The sequence below is a fragment of the Amphibalanus amphitrite genome, unplaced genomic scaffold (assembly GCF_019059575.1).
Source record: "Amphibalanus amphitrite isolate SeventyFive unplaced genomic scaffold, NRLGWU_Aamphi_draft 000192F_arrow, whole genome shotgun sequence".
Lineage (NCBI taxonomy): Eukaryota > Metazoa > Arthropoda > Thecostraca > Balanomorpha > Balanidae > Amphibalanus > Amphibalanus amphitrite.
The window spans coordinates 811,252-832,486 of NW_024881687.1; the positions used below are offsets into that span (position 1 = coordinate 811,252).

At 48.7% G+C, this 21,235-nt stretch overlaps 1 protein-coding gene across 1 annotated transcript in view; it reads left to right on the forward strand.

Moving 5' to 3' along the window:
* The window catches only part of LOC122384530 (obscurin-like), a gene marked incomplete at its 3' end in the record, with an annotated part of 49,506 nt that extends 28,569 nt beyond the window's left edge, over positions 1-20,937 (forward strand). Inside the window, exons 5-12 of the mRNA XM_043372068.1 lie at positions 3,630-3,745; positions 10,847-10,984; positions 11,362-11,550; positions 11,814-11,984; positions 12,228-12,297; positions 12,617-12,712; positions 18,133-18,225; positions 20,773-20,937. Coding sequence (XP_043228003.1) covers positions 3,630-3,745; positions 10,847-10,984; positions 11,362-11,550; positions 11,814-11,984; positions 12,228-12,297; positions 12,617-12,712; positions 18,133-18,225; positions 20,773-20,937 — 1,038 coding nt within the window. The remainder of the gene's footprint in view (positions 1-3,629; positions 3,746-10,846; positions 10,985-11,361; positions 11,551-11,813; positions 11,985-12,227; positions 12,298-12,616; positions 12,713-18,132; positions 18,226-20,772) is intronic.
* Between the last annotated feature and the right edge of the window lie 298 nt (positions 20,938-21,235).

Below are 21,235 nucleotides of genomic sequence, written 5' to 3' on the forward strand. Positions count from 1 at the left end.
GTGGTCCAGTCAAGTGGCTTCACCCGTGAGACTAGCTGCTCTCCAGTGCCGTGACGATAACGGGAGAGGCGAACGCGGTTAGGAGAGCGCACACTATCAGTGTTTGCTGTGTAGTGAGGACCTCGATTAGACGTCCGTTATGTCATTCGCCGCGGCGGCACGGGTATAGAAGTTCGTGTTTGACGGGACAGCGGGCAGTGTGAACAGGCGGTAAGTGGTAAAAATTGTGGCGGCGTGGTGATTAGGGGGAGTGGGACTGGTCAGCGGTGACTGAATAAGGCAATTGGCCGGCTAACTCAAACAGGTAAAATTTACTTACTTTAGTTTTGGGAACTTTTAATGTACGATCTTTAATTAATAATTTCTCTCCTCAACGTTCCAAGCAATATTTTACTTGAGCATTGCGATAGCGACATCCAGTGATATAATTCGCTGTGGAAATTCATGTCGAAATATAAACTTATTGTATTTGTTCCTGGTTCAATTGACGCTGGGGCATCTAGAAACGAACCAAAAGATAGACTATGTACTATAAACAATTGCATGCCTACTGCACGAGACGGGGAAAGGAGGGTTGTAACTTGTATCAGGGCGAAATATCCCCAAGCGACAGGACTCGCGAATGCTCGCCGCTTATGAAAAATGTAAAATATCTTCGTGGAAGTTTTCAGGGTTTCGGAGTCGGAGTCGGAGCCGGTCTAGCTGTCTAGCTGCCTCGACTCCGACTCCGGAAACTTAGCTAGAGTCTAGAATCCATGATATCACTTATCAATTGTTTCGAACAAGCTGCCTCGCGGTAGAATTCGCTTCCGGTCATTTTGCATCATGTTTTTGTTCTGAATGACAAACATTAGAACTTACAAAGTTCCAAATCATATCATAATTCAGAAGGCAAGCATTTTGTATTCGCGTTATAACTTCCAGTATCTCCCACGTGGAAGAAATGGTGACTGCATGAACGAAACCGGAATGTACATATAGGAACGATCTCCCTGTGCACGTAGATCACGCGAAATTTTGGCGGCCGCAATTATCCTTCGTATCAGACCCGGAGTCGGAGTCGGTCAGGAGCCCGGAGTCGGAGTCGGAGTCGGGACAGCGCTACCACGACTCCGAAACACTGGAAGTTTCCATTAGAGTTTTTTTTCGGCTAGGTTCTCTCGACTATTCTTTCAGAGGTAAAGCGGTGCGGGGGGGGGGGGGCAAAATACCCAACACCTAGGGGAGAGCGGGGCCAGTTGAACCACTTTTTATATATTGACATGCACAGCGAGATCTAGTTGTCATATCGAAAAATGCACAATGCCATGGAAAAATATGCTCCTTTGGCTTTATTTTAAGATATGTAAAATTATGTTTCAAACATATTTTGCTGCCAAACGCATGCTTATAAAACAGCTCTACGCCCGTTTCAAATGACCCCGATGCGAGGGTCAATTGAACCAGCCCATGGGGTCAGTTGCACCTATCCTTAACAATGGGATGTTTTCCTCTTTAAGGCCACTTTCTTAACCCGCGCCCCAGTGGCGGTCTCAGCCAACTTCGCCCTAGTGAGGGGGGGCATATGTTACCACCCACCTCTAACTCAAAAACTAAGAGGGCTAGAAAGACGCGGTAAAAAGCAGTCGATAGCTCTCAATGCGTACGTTTGAAAGTATTTCAGTCATTTTTCACCTTAGAGCAATATTGGGGTCACCAGAGGTCATCAAAGGTCAAAATTTGCCAATTGTCATTATATTTTTCAGAAAACATGCCGCTATCTCAGGAACTATGGTAGCTAGAATAACGCAGGGAAAAGCAATCGATAGCTTTTGAACTCTTCTTTTGAAAAGGTCATTATCAATATTGACCTCAGGTCAACGGTTTAGCCTCCAGAGGGCAAAAAGTCCAAAAATAGCTGTTTTTACGAAAAGTGTTTTTCGACAATAACTTTCGACGTCAAAAAGCCACGACATTTCTATTGCCAGAATCGTGTTCCTCTCGCCGAGACGCGTCGAATGAACTATAATTTGACCTTGAAAGGTCAAGTTGAAAATTTGACCTCAGGTCAAGGTCATGACCTTACCGGAAAAGGTCATGTTGCATATCAGTCGATGCGTCTCAACAAGGCAAACACAATGAGACCATCCCCAGCGTTCTATCTCTTTCCAATCGCGAGTTATTGACAAAAAACTGTTTGTAGCCTCAAGTGACCTCGGATGACCTGTCTAGAGGCTATCAGCAAAAATGACACCTTGGTCATCACGAGTGGACTAAATCATTGTGATTCTGAAATATTTGGACTGTTCCGATGCGTACACACGGATCTAGAGGCCTTTTCATTTTTCTCCATTGACTTGTAATGGAAAGGTTTCGCCACTGACCTGACCTTAGGTCACGGATATAAAAAATCCGAGATATACAAATTGTAGGCGCCCATAACAGCATGCAATCCACCATGTTTGAAACCTTTCTGACAAACACTGCAGGCTGGACATGAGTGCAAACTTTTTTTTAGGCTTGGTCAGTTAACCTGACCTGGTGACCTGACCTGACATGACCTGGGGTCAAAAATTTCACACATTGTCCAAAATTGATGTACCAAAAGCTACCCCAAGCGGCGCGGCGCTACGCGCCGCGGTTTTTTATTCACACGCAAAAAACGCGACAGGGTGGTAACATATGCCCCCCCCCCACTGGGGCGAAGGTTAAGGAGATATTTTGTCTGGTTTACTTTTCCAAATGCTACATTCAATAGGTCGTTGGAAAGCTAAAAGTGCAAAGTTCCTCATAATAGGTGACATAAAGTACATAGACTATGGTAAAATGGGCGGATGAGAAAAATGAGAAATATCTCAGGCTAGAGTGTGCTTTCAAGCAAAAGGCTGGAGAAAAAGGGGTCAAAAATTGAGCTCTATTAAACTACTATTTCAGTTTAAAAGCTCATTTCAAAGGTGGACTATTTCCTTTAATGTTTACAGCCCCTGAACAATAACCATTGCAAAGGTCACCGGGGTCCATTGAAACGGCCTGTGGCCCTGTTTCAACTGACCCTCAGAGAAGCATTTCAATTGACCCCATCCGCTCCCGCCATCTCGCACGCGCCGTAAAGCGCATGTCAAACGAGCTGGAGGGACGGCATCATGCTGAATGAAGGGCCAAATAAGGTGTTATTCCGGAGCCAGGAGTTCTTCTTTCAGCAAACAAAGGTATATGAGATATCACAAAATATTCATAAAAACGATTTCTCCCAAACGCCCCTCAAAAACACAAAAACAAGTGTCAAATCAAAATTACCGTCCGTTTGCCGACCAAACGCCGTTGACAAAGGAAGTGGTCGAGAGCGGATGCGCAGTGGTGTCGGCAACGCCATATGTTGCATACTGTTGAAAATAAAGCCATGTTTCATCTGACCCCGTGTTTCAACTGGCCCCGCTCTCCCCTACCTATGCCTATCAGAACCACCATGATGGACATAGCTTCGACATAGCTGCATGAAACCAGACTATAAGTGCTTATTAATTGCGCCTATAATCTATTCAAACATAAAACCGTGTCATGAGATCACTCTCTTCGAGTACGAAATGAGCGACAGGGTTCAGCAATATCACGTTTCTGACGCCATTTCTCCCTGTGCTCCGCTGCGGCAGGTTTCCGAGACATACGTGGCCTTCGAGGCGTACACACCGGACGATGACGTCACCGGAGGAATCAGCCTCAAACAGGGCCAGCGGGTGGAGGTACTCGACACTTCCGCCAAAGTCAAGTAAGTAACACTGCATGAGTGGTTTGTATTAGCCGTTTTCACGACGGGCTATCCGGCGAGTGCACCTAATTTGACCAAATCTGCACCTTATCTCTTTTACAGCAAATATCCTTATGTTATGAATTTATTTCAGTGTTTTAAACGATGATACTCTCTGATAATATTACAAAGCAGGCATATAAGCAATTATTCCAGCCCTAGCTAATAGCTACTAAGAGACACACTGAACCTAATTTGACCAAATCTGCACCTAATCTGCACCAGATGTGAACCAAATGTGTACCAGATGGCCGTCGTGAAAACGGCTATTATACACCACGTCCATTAACCCGCGCCCCACTGGGGGGGGCTATTTATAGCCCCCCTCCCGTTTTTCTGCAATAACTTCCAAACCGCTTGACGTATCGACGCCAAACTTTCAGTACCTTCGGCTGCATCAATTTGACACCTTGTGTCAAAATTTAAACTTCGTAGCTACCATAGGTCGGCCGAAAATGACGTCAGAGTGACGTCATGTTCGGCCGATTTCGACGCAAAACATCGAACCACGGCAATCGCTCCCAAGGGCTCAGTTTTAAAGCTAGATCCTATTTCTTTGCATGAGAGGACTCAGAATAGACTGCGCTATCAAACTGCTATCTCGGATTTCCGAAATTTTGAAAATTCCGAAAATTGTATATAATAAAATTCAAAATTTACATTTCTACATTTTTTTTCAAAAAGTTTTTGACTTTTCGAAAAAAACCGGAATATATGTGATAGAACGCGTTATTATGACTAACTCTAGCAAGTTTTAGCTAAATATCTTCAAAAATGGCCAAGTTATACGCATTATTGCAAAAAAATCACAAATATTAATTTTTCAAATCAATTTTCCCCACGTATTTGACATCGTACGCCAATATAAATAGCACCATCGTGTTCCTGAGCTCAAACTGCATCCAATAGACACCTTTTCTGTTGAAAAATTATAACTTCAAAATTTGACCTTTTTTGACCTGAAAGTGACCTGACCTAAGCTAAATTCGACTCAAAATGACCTTGAATGACACAGACGACATCAAATTCGAAATCTATGGCCTAAATGGACCATAAAACATGTGTCACGTGACCGACGCATGACATAATATTTTCGTGACCTGTGATGACCTGACCTTGACCTGAAAATCAAAGTACAAGTTTGGTACCCTCAGGGTATCTAGAGCATCTGTTCACGAGTGTGTGAACCAAAAATGAGCCTGATCTGACTTTTAAGACGGCGGCCACAGCCCAAAACGTGAACAAGCCAAAATGCTAATAATTTTTACTTTGACCTGACCTGTGACGTCATCGGTGACCTCGAGGTCAACAAAATTAGGTTTCGCTCGACAGTTTTTCCGGGGCTATCAGACGCCGTTTGAATTTTGACGATCGGCCCAGTAGTTTCGGAGTTAGGAGGGGGGGGGCTATGAATAGCCCCCCCCCCCCCAGTAGGGCGTGTTATACGCAGACCCCAGTGGGGCGCGGGTTATAGACTCTGTACAGACACTCTTTGGAGCATCGACAGTCGACACGCACTATCACAGCGACGTAGCCAGAAACTTTTTTTTTGATAGATGGTGAACAGAAAGTCCATGGGGCAGGGCCCATTGCCCTCCCCCCAGACCATCTTGATCTGCTGTGTGGACCCTCAGATGGCGATTGGTACTGTAGGACCCGACGGGCACGAAGCCCCCTAACCCGTTTGAGAGGGGGATGTGGAGCACGTGCACGTGCCCTCCTGGGCCCCTTGGTTACGCCAATGAAATTTCCCGACTGTAAGGTTTAAATTGAAATTTGACCTCGAGCCAATGTAATGAAAAAAGAAAAATGATTGATTGCGAATAGAGCAGCCCCTTTGCATTGTTGTGAAAATGAGTATGACCTTCCACGTCTGTTATATCATGGCTTTCACAAAAGCTTACGCCCTAAAATTTTCATCTGACCTTTGGTTACATCGTATAACCTCCAGGAGACATTCAAGAAAAGGTACCTGGGATATAGCTATCTCTGATGATCATTTGCCACGAGCCATCCCAGGCCAGTGGCGGATCCAGGGAGGGCAAATAGGGCAATTGCCCTCCCAAACAGCAAAATTTTAACATTACGCCTATAGACAGTGCATGGGAAGAAGCGCTTTATTGTTATGGCTTGCCCCTCCCAAAACTCTGAGCTGGATCCGCCAGTGTCCCAGGCCATCCCACACCCACCTTTTCCTCGTACGGTCGAGCAGGCGCGCCGAGTAAGCTGATGTGGGGCGCTCGAAACCGGGACGACCAGACGCGGCCCACCGCGGCCGGACGCTGACGCCGCACACGCTGCGTCGGGGGAGGATGGGCTAGCAAATACCTCAGCCGCCCCCGAGCCGCCGCGCTGAGGCACTCACTCAGGGCGATCAGGTCGCATGCCAGCTGGGGACAGGAGAAAGGTCGAAGTCAAAACGATAAATATCATCAGTTTCGGTTGCTGGCATCTAGATCAGACATGGTATGGCTGATTTAGATGCTATCTAGGCAGTATAGCACGCATAACCGACATAACCTTCTACTTGGATATGGGCAGATCCGGAAAGGTGGTATCGGAGTCTCACAACTGGGGGAGAGGGTGGGGATGGGTAGAGCGTGCCTTTCAGTTTCTACACAGGCGGCGGAACGGGGGAGGGGGGGGGGGGGCTGCACCGGAACACCGTGCCCCTCTTTGATTTTGGCAATTTAACATCAGCCCTATGGGCGTTGCATGGAAAGAATGGGACCAAAGGTCGGCAGTACCCCCCCCCCCTTAATTGAAGGTGTTCCGCCGCCACTGAGTTTTTACACATTTCAAGAACTCCGATATCGATTAGTTATGCTGTGTTGTGCCGTGTAAGGCAAATCTTGCCCGGTAAAAGTAGGTTTTCTTTCTATATCTAAAAAAAAACAAACAAACAGCAACGGACAGTGTCGCATACCTACATTAGGCGCGGAGGGAGCATTTGCCGACCCCCTCTCCGAGCCGCCAGTGCATCGCTGAACGGCAATGCCAATTTGCCATCGATTTCGGGCACGGGGGGGGGGGGACATTCTTCGACTTCCCCCTAGATACTCCAATTATTGCTGGGGAGCACATCACATTTCACCCGCAAATGGAAGCGCCACTTTCGCTGAATATCACATCGGGCTTCGTTAATCGTGAGGATAGGTTTGAAATAAGTCAGCTTGAGTTTCAGATATGCAGGTTTGAGGCTAGTTAAAGGAAAAGGGCCACCTTCGTGAAATATGAAGATATCGTTGTTTTTCATTTTGACATTATTATTTTTCATTTTCTTTTTAAAACTGGTGCCAGAAGTGCACAATTCGCGAAAAAGTATTCAAAACTATTTAACATATTGGTACTATGTTGATACTCTCTACGGCACCTACTGTATGATGGCATAGCGATGACGTCACACTCAAGCCAATCAGCGTTCAGAAGACAGACTCGTCGGATTGTGTCGGATAAGCTGATTGGTTAAAGCTGAGCTGGTTGGAGCTGATTGGTAAAAAACCAAAGCCTCGCCGCGGGTGGCTGTATTGTCGGATAAGAACGCATTCCTGGGATAAGGACGCATTCCTGGCGTATTTTCTTTTAAAATTGCCGATAACTACGAATGGAGGCCGAAATCGGCCGTAAGGAGGTAGACAGACTGGTTTTCGGACACGGGCTACAAGATGGCTATCTCAGTTTCAATCCCCATGTTAAAGGTGGCCCTTTTCCTTTAATGTAGGTATAAATTGAAAGCACACGGGCGTAGCAACAAGTCGGGGGGGGGGGGGGGGGTTGACCACCCAACTCTCAGCCATTTCTTTAAAGTAAAATTTTTATTTTTGATTTAAATACAAAACTATAAGAGCAGGAAATGGTTCAGCAAGGTGACACGAGTACAAAACTGCAAAGAAATTCTTCGTAGGGGTATTGGGGCTCCTACAAAGTGGCATTGAAGTTTTACGCGCCTATGGAAAGAATTAATAAAACTGTGCACACCCACACAGAGCAACCAATGTCAGGGGCGCGGGAACTACTTTCCGACTGGGGGGGGGGGGGGGGCACACCATAATAGAGATTAACCTAGGGTACCCCCAAATCTAGTTTTCTCACCGGTTTTAGGCCACTTATTTTTCACCCCTCGGCTTTTTCAACAAAAAAAAAGAAAACATTTGCAAAAAAAGTGTGGTATTCCGTCTCAAAGCTGTGGGGGCACCGCCCCCACGGCCCCAGAGTTGGGGGGGCAAGCTGCCCCCACTGCCCCCCGGCTCCCGCGCCTATGACCAATGTTCTCAGAACTCCCAGCAAGGCTCCCGCCTCCCAGGTCTCATGACTCACCAGCCAGCAGCCGTCATCACGTCGATCACGTCTCCCCCAATATTCTTACAGATAGTCTCCCGGTTCCTTATAGGGGTATCTTGGTATCCATTCCCAACAGCCTATACGGCTCCGCCACCCAACTCAATGTGCCAACTACCACTTGTCCAAGACGGTCCAAGGCCCTCCACTCACTCGACTCACTCCACTCAACCTCCACTTGTCTTTCTGGCGCCAATTTCCGGGCGACCAATTGACCTTGAACGGTGAACAGCTGATGCTTCTGCTGCACGTGCCGTATTGACTATTGTTGTCGCGCGGCGTCTGCGCCGGCACAACAAAAAATTCGCGCCGATTGAGCAAAGCGGCGCGAATTTCTGTGCAAGGCAGATTACTTGGATTACTTTACTACTAGTGCAAGTAAGGTTCCTTCCGATGTTTCTGCGTGAGTCACCTTGTGATTTGTGAAAGAGATGGGGGGGGGGGGGGGAGCATGATTCAGTGATTGTTGTGGCTGGAGACAACGCGCGCTGGATGATTGGAGGCTGGTGACTGAACTTTGAAGGCTTTGAAGCGCCAATCTCGGGACATCGAGGTGAGATCGGGTTCAATTGAAAGAGGTTGCGTTTCGGTAATTCATTAGTCTTCTCACTGGCGGATCCGAAAAGGCGGTCTTGGACTTGGAGGGGGAGGGGAGGGGCATACTCCCGAAAAGTTTCTCCAAACTCCAAAAACTCACCGTATTCCGATTCCTTACGGACTGCTGTGCAGCTTAAAACAAACTTATTCTGATAAACGTTGTTTAGTTTTCGTTTCAGTCTCGGAAAACGCAAAATTCCGTCGATTTCGGGCGCTGCGGTGGGGGGGGGGGGGGGGAGAGGAGCATTTGATGATTTGCCCCAATGCCCCTCCTCCCGGATCCGCCAGTGCGTCTTGGTACGAATTGAAGACGGCTGGATTTGTATTATCATTTTCTTTTAGAATTAAAATGAGGCAAGGTTACCATAAGATGCAACACCGTGTTATCTCAATCCTCATACCTAACGCCAGGGGAAATAGCACTGCCTTGATAACAATTCCTGGTACGAAACAAAATAAAATGCTGTATGGTAAACGGACCGACCGAGCGATGTAGTTATGAATTCAATTCATTGCATAGAATTCCCTATTAGTCTGTAAGACTGGATTTAACCCGCGCCGTGCTGGTGGCCTGAACTTTCCGCCGAGTGCTGGGGGGGGGGGGCGTTTTCACGCCCCCCCCCCCGTCTAACTCGGCTCCTGGGCCACGTAGCGACACGCGGTAAGCGGCAATCGAAAGAGCGTCAAAAATAAGGACGAAAACACTTCGGTCATTTTTTGGGTCAGGTCAAAGGTCAGGTCACCAGAGGTCACCAAAGGTAAAATGTTGACTATTTCAACATTTTGGAAACTGCCAACGGCTATCTCGGGAACCGATAGAGCTACAGCGCCGCGGAAAAGCGCATTCGATAGCCCTTTTACAGACCTTTCTGAGTAATGTTCTCAGATTTGACCTCAGGTCAACGGTTTAGCCTCCAGAGGGCAAAAACTCCAAAAATAGCCGTTTTTACGAAAAACGTTTTTTCGTCAATAACTTTTGACTCATAAGCGCCATGACATTACTTTTGCCAGCATCGTGTTCCTCTCGTCGAGACGCGTCGAATGAACTATTTGTTGACCTTGAAAGGTCATTTTGAAAATTTGACCTCAGGTCAAGGTCATGACCTGACCGAAAAGGGTCACGTTGCATATCAGTCGATCCGTATCGTCGAGCTGAACACATCTGACGTGTTTTCACCGCTCTAGCACGTCTCTATCAAAAGTTATAGCCAAAAAACTGCTGGCGACCGTTCATGACCTGAGATGACCTCAGGGGCACACAGAGGGGTCACAGGTGCATTTTTCCTATTCAGTGTGTCATGTTTACCTATGAACCGATGTTTGAGAGCGTTTTGAACGATATTCGTCCAAAAGAGGCGCATTTCAATTTTCTCCCATTGACTTATAATGGAGAGGTCGCAAAATTGACCTGACCTTAGGTCACAGATATCAAAAATCCGAGATATACATTTTATACATACTGTTACTCATATCAATCGCTGAAAGTTTCAAAGTGATCGTTCAGTCGGTGTAGCTATAGCGAGCCTTTGAACTTTTTCTGAGGTAAGGTCACTTGACGTGACCTGGTGACCTGACCTTGAACGGCCTAGGTCTGAAATTTTCACAACATGTGCGGAAATGATGTAGGAACACGTGTACCAAAAACGGCGGCGCTGCGCGCCGCCGTTTTTGAGATATTCGCGAAAAACCTGAGGGGGGGGGGCGTAAAAACGCCCCCCCCAGCACGGCGCGGGTTAATTGATGGAGTCGCCCGTAAGAGTGTAGAGCGAGAGTGCTGGACTGTTTGACCCAGCCGGTGCCTCGAACTCCACACCCGTGTGGCGTGTCTCCCCGCGCCCGCACCCGCCCGTGCTCGTGCCGTGCCTGTGTGCCGCTTCCACCGCAGTACTCTTGCTTCCACCCACGTGCCACAAGTACAGTGAAGGAGTTCGGGACGTAGGGCCGCTTTCAAACGATCTCATTCCAAGATGACATTCTCCATAGTTCGTACGAGCGTTATATCTAACTAAATAATCAATTTGCTTAGAACGAATCTGAACCGTTAAGCGGCAGCTGAGCAGTTTGCGGCGCCCGGCTTTCACCCATGTACCGTCTAGACCTCTTAGAGCGCACGCTCCTTCCCCGTAGGCGGCAGCGACTGGACGATGACGAGTTGGACCTGGAGGCCGAACAGCTGCTGGATAACAGCGCCGCCCGGCACCGGATGTCTGTGCGGCCGCCGCGGCGACACGCCAGTCCGAGGCGCCGCTCCGCAGAGGAGACCAGGTCAGCGTCGGAGAGGCTAGGACATCGTCCCTAGATGTGCCGAAATGGATACCTGCCAAGCTAATTTTGTAGTGCTTAATGCTTGTTAAGTAGCTGTGCTGGCTGAGATCACCGATGACTTAGATGGCTGCCTCTCAGGAAGCAACCGTAAAAAATGTGCTTGCTATAATTCATCATGTCTGGATTAATTCATTATTCATGAAATTATGTAGGTAGTTATGTGCTGCTAAGACTCGTGTGTGCTGTTGGGCATGCAAGTATTTAGAAGATATTGGAGGTCAAATCCGGATTTTATTCGTCTTCGCGACCGCCCATCGGCCATCGCCCTTGCTCCGACCCATCTGCCCTCTGACAGTAGTTCATTTCTTCTCCGCCAGGTGGCTGGTGCGGGTGCGGCCCCGGACCAGCTCCCCGCCGGCAGAGGGCCTGGTGCCGGCCAGCGTCCTCCGCGCTGAGGGGACCTCCGACCCGGCCCAGGGGGCAGCACCGGAGACGCCGCGGGGCCGACGGAAGACCAGCCGGCAGGCCGGCAGTGGCGCCACCGAGCACCTCGACGACCAGAGGGCGTGAGTGGCTGGGATGAGAGAAAAGTAGGCGAAATGATGATTGAAACTACCGGATTGATGCGATCAACATTTTATTTTACTGCAGCATTAGGTGAGCGATGGTTCACAAATAAATCGTGATTTTGTCATTGTTCGAACTCGAATTCGAACTCATTCTAAATAACCTCGATGGACAGGGTAAGCTTAGTTTGTGATTGCATTGGCTTCGAACTACAAAACTAGGACGATATCTAATGGAGGTACGACATCTTGTCTTGTAACAGCGCGGTGGTGCGCGAACTGCTGGAGACCGAGGAGGAATTCGTGAAGGACACCCAGTACATCCTGGAGAACTACTACCACCACCTGGACTCGCCGAGTGTGCCCCGCGACCTGCGAGAGAAGAAGGAGGCGCTGTTTGGCAACTTCAGGGAGCTCTGCCAGTTCCACCAGAGGTTAGTGTAAATTGACTCAGGCTAGTCGAGAGGTTCTCCCTTTAACAGTCTCCGGCTCTCTTCACCTCAGCACATACCATCACCAAATAAGCACAGCAAACTATCCTTACATCCGGAAAGCTAATGATTTCCCAACATTTTCCCATAAACTGACTATAATAATCTGGTTGTTCGAAGAAAATTAACGGTATATGAACACGACGTACTTTTTAGCGGTGACTCAACTGTCTGTTTTCTCTTCAGGGAACTTTTGGAAGGCATCAAGTACTACGCCGATAAACCATTATTGATCGGGAAAACTTTCCTTCGCCTGGTAAGTTCCACGGACGTTGACACAGATTAGGCCTTTCCAATCGTTGAAATACTCTGCAAAGCAAGCGTGATTTGCGGCTTGTAGAAGTAAAAAGGAAAATGACTCGATAAAGCACAAATACTGAAATACCTCCTTGCCATATTGTGTATGCGATGATCTCGTCGAGTTTCAACGATTTTTTGGTTGATGGATTCAATTAGCTAAACGATTGGGCCCAAGGTAATGTGCCAGTGCAAATATTCGTATTATTCCTTTAATTCACAATAGACTCTGCTACAATGACAGAACGTCCTGTTTCGGGTATTTCTTTCCTTTGCAGGCGCCCGACTTTGACAAGCACGCCATCTACTGCCGTGACGAGCCGACCGCCCAGACCCTGCTCGAGACGGACAAGCTACTGGCGCAACACTTTCAGGTGGGCGATGGCAGCAGAATGGTCGCCGTCTGTAATGACTCGCGCAGGCGCAGGACGTTTTATACGTTCGGTCGCGCTTTTATATCCCGGAGGCCGCTGGGCCTCCTCGCCACCCGCCGGCCGCTGGGGGGGGGGGGGGGGCATATAGTTGCCCCCCCCTTTACTTCTGCGACGATATCGCCGCAACGCGAAGAGATAGAGAAGCGAAACTTTGCACACATCTTTCTGAATACCTAGCCGAGGTTGTGTCCAAATTTGGTGTTGATCCCATTTGAAATGACGTCACAGTGACGTCATATGTGAAATTATAGATTTGCGACTCTCGTATTCCTCACGATACATCAGATATATGGGACCGAATATAAAGGACCGATTATTGGTCAGAAACTAGATTGAAGTGTAGTTAGATGTTTTAGGATGATAGCAGGTGCTGTCTAGTTCATTTACAGTTAAGTTTCATGCTCAGCGTCGTCAGAAACGGTCCATATTGGAAAACGACAAAACTGTATGACGTCACTGTGACGTCATCTTAGGTGCTACAACCACCAAACTTTTCTCAAACAATTGCCTAGGTATTCATTTGAAGCTATGGCAAGTTTCACGTTCGTAGCTCATCAGGTTTCGGAGATATTTCACAAAACGTAAAGGGGGGGGCAACTTTATGCCCCCCCCCAGCGGCTCGTGGGATATTTCAACGAATCCTGGACGCTATACGGCATTTAGACATCGCTAGTTTTTATCTCTCTCGAAATTCAGGAATAGTTTTTGTTTTTGTTTTGTTTAAGCTCTTTCAGTCGGTCGAGACCATTTCAGAGCCGTATGATGAGACCAGGGGAGACAATGGGTAGACTCGATCGAGCACCGACTGGTGTGCCACAGTGCAGTGGTTGGGCTCGTCAAGTTACGACGGGGATGTGACGGTGGGAGAGAGGCCATCCAGATGCTCAAACGGTCACTCCGGAGCGGTGTGCCTCAATTAGGACTGTCCTCACCGGTTATCTGGGTGAAGTGACCGTCATCCCGCTACAAGGAAGTATGATGGGGATGACTGACAAGAAGCCCTGGGTCTTGCAGATTTTTCCTAGGCAAGATCTTCATATAATTGTCATTCCTCTCTCGTTTCTCATAAATGTATAATATTTCGGAGCATCGAAAATGCAACCATCATAAGGTGTACTGCTTCCGCCCCCATTACGATATCACGTCTCGCAGTTCGCACTATTCCGCGTACAGATGTCCCCAGTGCGCCGTGCATCTCCCCTAACCAGCAGTCAGTGGGCGGGGCCTCCGTCAGATGACCTCGGGGCGGCGCCGGGGGCGGAGCGTCGGTGACGGGGCGGCCGAAATAGCCAGCTGGGGGAGAGGGGAGGGGGAGGGATGGCATACCACGGGGAGGGTGTCCCGGCCAGGGGGGGGGGGGGAGGCTCTATGGTCTGGTAGGGAGACCAAGACCATCAAAGGTGGTAGCTGAGAGACAGAATCAGCTACGTGATTATGTATACGTAAAGAATCGTGCGTAATGATTAAGAGAACTGAACTGTCTACCTTACTAGTTAAATAAGCATTCCCACCACTTTTAATTTTATTTAAAATAAAGAAACCCTACACTTCCCATCCTCGCAAATATTTATCATGTCGTTTGCAATTGGGCGCGACGCGGCGCCGGTGCCCGCTGCAGGTCGATTTGTCTTTCCGATGTAAGCTGGCACGTCGGGCGGTGGGCGGCGGCCAAAACTGCATCATTCGCCACATTCCGGCGGCCTACTGTGGAAATCTCACTCGTCAGACCGATCGGCGAAATAACACACTCTCAAAATGGGTGGCCGAAAGAACTTGAAGAAAAGTCTCAGTTTTTGTTCGCTTAGTTAAGAAAATAATACCAAAACCTCGGTAGGTATTATTTATCTGCCTCATCCCAGTTGACGTGTTTGGTGTGTGTCCATTATCCACTATCTGCTGTTGTTGTTGCTGTGGCCGTTGAATTTTGTATAACCCTGCAAATCCAACAGTAGCAAAATCGGTAATTCACGCAAACTTACAGGATTCGCCAGAGGGAAAGGGGCCCTTGAAACGCAGACAAGCAGAAGCAAGTTACTAAGGCGATGCTGAGCAACTCGTTTTGCGCATAGCATCGGTCAATTTGAGGGAGAAAACATAACATGCAGATGCAATGAAGTAAAACTCGGGAACCGGAGCAACCACCTGGTTAAACGGAGCCACTTGCCGTGACCAGCCTTGAGCTAGTCTGTCTGCAAGAAACTGGAACAAGAACATACGTCGTGTTGTTGGCAGCACCTGTCTGTTCGACAGTGCCTGACGACGTTTGCGCGTATGCGGAGGCGACAGTGCTTGGGGGCTGTCCCTGGCAGTCAGCCAAGTTTGATGACGTCAGAGGTCTGTAGTCTCAATGACGTGCGTGGCTCGGACTGCTGACGTCAGCAGATCACTTCCTGTGACGTCATCGGCGTATCCAGAATGGTGCAGTTTGGTGATCCTGAATGATTTGTAGGGGCTGCGGTTGTTCAACGTTACATGTTAAGTGTGAACACTGAGCACTCACTGTTGTGGACTTTATATTTATACGGTCATGCAATCAATAAGAACATTTGATCACAGCTGTCACCCTCAGATCGATCAATTACTGACTTAAACACTAAGCCCGCAGAACCTTATTCAGCGCATGTGGTATTTCTTAAAAAGAAATTTTGACTGATTTTCAATAGCAATGTTCATTGCTCATTCTAAAGAGAAATGAGCGTCTGTCCCTTCGTTAGCTTCAGTGGGATGTATCTGTTACAGAACACATCAGATCCTATTACATCATCCATTACGTCACCAAGCATCGCACTCCTCTCGACCAAACAGCATCCTGCCAGCACAGTTGCCCTGCTTAGGGTATTTGTGCTGCATCAAATTACCAACACCACATGTGCAGAAGCATCCAACCCTCCAAAGCCATAATGATCCACCAAGATCAACGATGATCCTCAAGACTAGGCTGAAGTCGACCACAGAAACCCAAATAGACTCGAGAGCCCTCAGCAATGCTGATATCTGCGACGAAAGACAAAGAGGTGATAGATTAGCTCGCTGCCGGTTTCGGAATGGCTTCTGCCGCTCGTCTGCTGGGGAGGCATTCGAAGCATTCAGCTCAGAGTGCCGGCGCCACCTACCAGATGTGCTTTTGTTGGGGTGACGGGAGGCTCAGGTGCAAGTTTAGGCTCCCCTCCTCCCTCACACCCAGCTGAGGAGAGGGAGCCATCCCTCCTCCCGCTCACCCCGGCTGGGGAGCTGAGACGGCGTGGGGGAGCTCGCTCGGTAGGGGACAACTCCGTGGTGCTGCTGGAGGTGACTGGAACGCTCAGTTTGTCGGCTCAGGGCGGTGTGAAAGGAACGTTACTGCGTCGCTGTGCACTGTAGGGTCACTTCTTCGGTCAGCCGCCGACTCGACTGAATCTCGAATTGGCTGCAGATTGGTCGTGGCTGGCTCGTCCCCGCTCGTGAAACGCTGTGTTGATCGTGACTCAGCCATGACTCATCTCGCGAGGTCACGGCCGTGATATTGAGGCATTGTTCTTCAGCGTTCCTCTGGCAAAAGTTTAAGATCTCGGTGTCATGAGCGATGCACCTGTTGCTCAGCGGCTGTCGAAACAATCAACATTTTGGTATCATATTACAGTGAACACTGAGCAGTGAACAGCGTGCTGAAAACCTACTCAGTTATGTAAGCAGTTTGATGCGAGTACTTTAAAGAAATAATCCCATCGATGCATTCAAACGTTAACTTAGGGTCGAGTAAACCAAAGAGTGGGACATTTAATGAGCATGTGAGGTATAGGCGGTGGAACAGTGTCGACCATTGGCCTATGGGAGTCGCCAGGAAGGCAGGAACCGGTGCCAAAGCGGCAGCTGACGCCAACAGAGAGCCGGCCAAGCGCTGCCGGCTTAGGAGCCGCCTTACGAAAACCGTCAGAAAGATAACAATGAGACATGATGGCGTGATGAGCAAGGCCAATGAAGAATAACCAATACCGATCATCAGGGCAGTTTCTCAGTTCCCTGCGGTCTCGGTCGGGCTCACCTATCCGCGGCCCGCGGTCGCTGTGGTCGCTGCGGCCGTCGGGGGTGGCCCGGCTATGGGCGGCGGCTCCGGCAGCTCGGGCCGGCGCGGCGGCGGCGATTTTTGGCGTGCCGGCGCGACGCGAGTGCCAGCGGCGGACGGCGCCGCGGGCGAGTGTCACCGGGCCGGGCCGAGGGCGTCTGTCGGGCAGTGCCGCGCCGCCCGCCAGCCGTCTGTGGTGACCCTCCGCCGTCCGCCGCCGCCGACCAGCCGGGTGACCCAGTCAGACCGATACGCTGACCTCCCGCGACCGGGGGAGGTCAACAGGCCCAGGAGCGGTGGTAGCGATCCCGAGTCGATAGCGAGGAGTTTGTCGACGCGGCGCGTTCTGTTTCGCCGTGCTTGCGAGAGCGTGATCTGCACAGAAGCCTTGCGAAGAGTCAGAGAGCGTCGTGTGACCTCGTAACCTTGACCGTGACCTCGGAGTGGAGCGGAGTGAGAAGTGATTCCAGCGAGTTTAGCTAGTCAGCGGTGAGCTGCCCGCTGCGGAGCGAAGTAACCAGGTGATTACCCGGGCACTTCCAGATGAATGAGACTGCAGGCATTTCAACATCGTCCTGTGAAATGGCTTGAAAGTGATAAATTTATAACAATCAAAGTTAGCTTCTACTTGGCTTGCATGTAATTTCATAATGTCAGATCACAGATGTGGGTACGCTCGGGAGCACCTAATGAGCTATCGACTTTGGCACATGAACTGTTTTCGTGTGCTCTTAATTTTTTTCCATAGCAGCCATTTGATTATCTACTTCACTCTGGACAGGTGTGAAGTAGATAAAATTACCGTTGCGGAACGGTAATTTTATAGAACGTTGCTTTCTTGCCATTTATCTTTTCAGTTGCACTTCAGTGAAATGAAAAGCCTACATGCATAGCCTACGTAACCTTACTACAGTACGACAGCAAGATGTATTCGCCACAGCCCGTTTGATTTTGCTTCGTTAGGCCCACTGAACCTCGTCAAATCTCTTCGTAACAATATGGATGAATTGTAGGTAATCAAATTTTGACAGCTTCCTCCAACAAAATCATTCAAGCACTTAAAATCAATCACCTACAAAATCATTTCGGTCTAAATAACAGGAAAATCGACCTAACCTAATAAATCTCGCTCACTTGTTTTCGGTTCTGACGCCCACGTTAGTCTGTTCTCCCTCCCGCCGTTGACTGTCGCCTCCCTGCCTCTGTTGTAATCGAGTTCTTTCACCACCGCACGGTCGGTAAACGTTCCCAAAACGTCCCTGGTACCAATGACGTCATGTGAGTACCTACCAATGACGTCATTTGCCCTCCACTTCAGGAGCACGCCGCGGCACTACACGACGATAAGGCTCTGAGCGATCACCTGCGGCTGCCGATTCAGCGCATCAACGACTACCAGCTTCTGCTCAAGGTGAGTAGAAGTTCTTGTCAGTGACTTAGGGTCAGTGGTGATGAAGGATTTCAGTAATGTAGGACACCAATGATGTGCCGCTGAATGGTTTGTCGGTCAAAGTCGAATTAACATTTGTATGTGAAATGTGTTGCAAGAGCCAAGAATCCAGCTATGCCCACATTAGTCCAACGAACTGTGAACTATTTCAGAACAAGCAGGTAGGTTGCCGCCAGCTCAAAATCTAGCGCGATGGAATGGCTGGTGAGATTAATCACAAATTAATCGCAGAAGAATTATGAAATACACAGCCATAATTCCCCTGGGGACAGGCGCCGAGCGGGTGATATTTGTGTCTGGCCCGGGTCCGGACGGCCCGGCGGCTGCTGGCGTTACGGATGGCCTCCCATTTGGCACGGTCCGGGGCACCTGTCGCCGTCCGTTTGAACCATGACGGCTCTCATTGGGCCAGTAGGGCGATACGGTGGACACTGGGCGGTGGTTTAGGAAGAGGAAATCGACGGAAATGGTGGCTTTACATACTGAAGGGCGGCTGGTCTCCGGCGAGATACTGCGGGATAGACTGTACCACAGCACAGGGAGGATGATAGGCTGTACCGCAATGCACCACCCATCTATGCCTGAGCGAAACCTGGGCTGTGGGTGGCCAAATAGCGGCATGGGTGGTTTCAACAAAATTCGGAAAGCATTATCTAGTGAGGCTGATCGTCGTTTGTTGTGCAGAGCAAATGGAAGCTACGACGGCTCGTCCGGCGGTCACGTCAAAGAAAAATAAATGACTGCCATTCGTTTATTTTCGTAGACGTAAACTAGTGGTTTTCAGCGTCAACTGACGCCAATATTAGCCATAAAAAACAATCATCTTGCGGCCTGCGCACAGCGAATATACAGACATTGGATTTGAATGAAAATGCTAATACAAAGCTGTGACTTCACGGCCATTCTTCATTGCTGCTTGAGGTCATGATTCTTAAACTAATTATCTAGTTTTAAGTCACAATGAACTCGGCATTGAGTGAACGGTTCGGCCATCTTCCATGAGACTTAATCTAAAGCTTACCCACAATACGAGCATTTTCTTCACATTCCGGGTTTCTTCTTAGGTGCAGTAGAAGATCAACACCAATCAATGCTTTTTATAGTTTCTGACATCTGGTCGACCAGTGGAAGCATCAGAGACGCATCTCTTCACGTTCATGTGATCTTGGTGGCTCCGACATCCTGCGGAAATGTTGCAGCTTTCCGGTCGCCGAGAGCAAACGTGCTAGCCTGCTTGCGTTGGCCGTTCGCTCGTGTTTCTTAAGGAGGAGAAATATTTACCGTTCCTTGCGAAATGTTAGCCTGCAGCAGCGTGGTGTAGTACTGTGTTCTGAAAAGCGAATGCATGCAGCTATTATAACGCGCACCGACGGGGGGGAGCGGATATCCGCCCCCCCTGAGGTTTTTCGCGAATAGCGGGAAAACCGCGGCGCGTAGCGCCGCGAAATTTGGTACGACTATTCTCTCATCAATTTTACACATGGTGTGTAAGTTTGAACCTCCTATCTTTTAAGGTCAGGTCACCAGGTCATTTTGAATGACCCAACCTCAAGTCACTTTTTTGCAACTTTGTCACCGTGCCAGAGCTACAGTAGATGTCGGAGGCCTTTGAAAGTCGCAGGATGTTATAAGGTCATTAGTAGCTACAATTTGTATATCTCGGAATTTTGATATCGATGACCTAAGGTCAGGTCAATTTCTCGACCTCCCCATTATAAGTCAATTGGGGAAAAATCAACTCCCTGTTTTTACCACCAAAACGGGTCGGAATGGCCCCATAAACCATACATGACATCATATACGATCAACCTTCACTACCTTGAGGTCTGTTTCGCTGTTGGGCAGCTGTAAGGTCATGTGACGTCATCAAAGGCTACCAGCGGTTTTTTGACAATAATTCCGTACAGGAACAAGATACAGCCGCGAGGATGGTCTCATTGTGTTCAGATCGTCAAGGCGCATCGAATGATATACATGATGACCTCGAGGTCACGTGACCTGAGGTAAACCTTTGACCTTGACCTTTCGAGGTCAACATATATATCATTCGATGCGGATTGACGAGAGGATCACGATGCTGCCCTTAGTTTGTTCCTATATTGACTAGTTCGAAAGTTATTTGAGAAAAACTCTCTCCATACCTAGCGCCGCCATTTTGACTTTTTTGACCCCTGTGACGTCATCTTTGACCTGACCTGAAAATGATCTCAGTAAAAATTGTAGACCTTGTCCGTGCGTATCCCTTGCCGTTTACCGCTTGTCGCTATCTTGCTTCGTTCTCGAGATCTCAGGGGGGGGGGGCGGTCATCCGCCCCCCCCCCCCGTCGGTACGAAGTTGGCGCAGACCCCCGTCGGTGCGCGGGTTAAATGGTGACGTTTAAACTGCTGGATGCTATAGAATGTGCTTGTAGACCTGCGTTCTCTCGCACCTGTCCTACTCAAAGGTCGCAATAAGTGTCATAGACCATCTTTTTAGAACCAGTGTTTAGTTATCGTTATTTCTTCCAGGATCTGGTCCAGCTGTCCTCTGCACTAAAGGAGGACTGCAGTGACCTCCAGAGGGCCCTCGAGTTCATCATCAGCGTCCCACACAGGGCCCACGACCTCAAGTTCATCAACAGCATCGAGGGTTTCCGCGGCAACATCCACAGACTTGGACGGCTGATCTTGCACGTGAGTACAATCATGTTTTTATATTGAGTAGGAAAAACATACAGCACATGGGTGGACGCGTTTCGTCAGAGACTTTTTCAACACCCGAATATCGACAAAACAATACGAACACACAAGAACAAAGCTAGCAAGCACAGTTTCATACCTGTTGATATATCGCGTGTACATATTATGAGAATGTGCCTAAATGCAAATACACTTCCAATACTGCGCGTCAGTTAAATGGCAAAGAAAGAGAGAATACGTATATAAGACAATTCATGTTGACAGTATCTGTTTTTCTATTTAACATTTATTT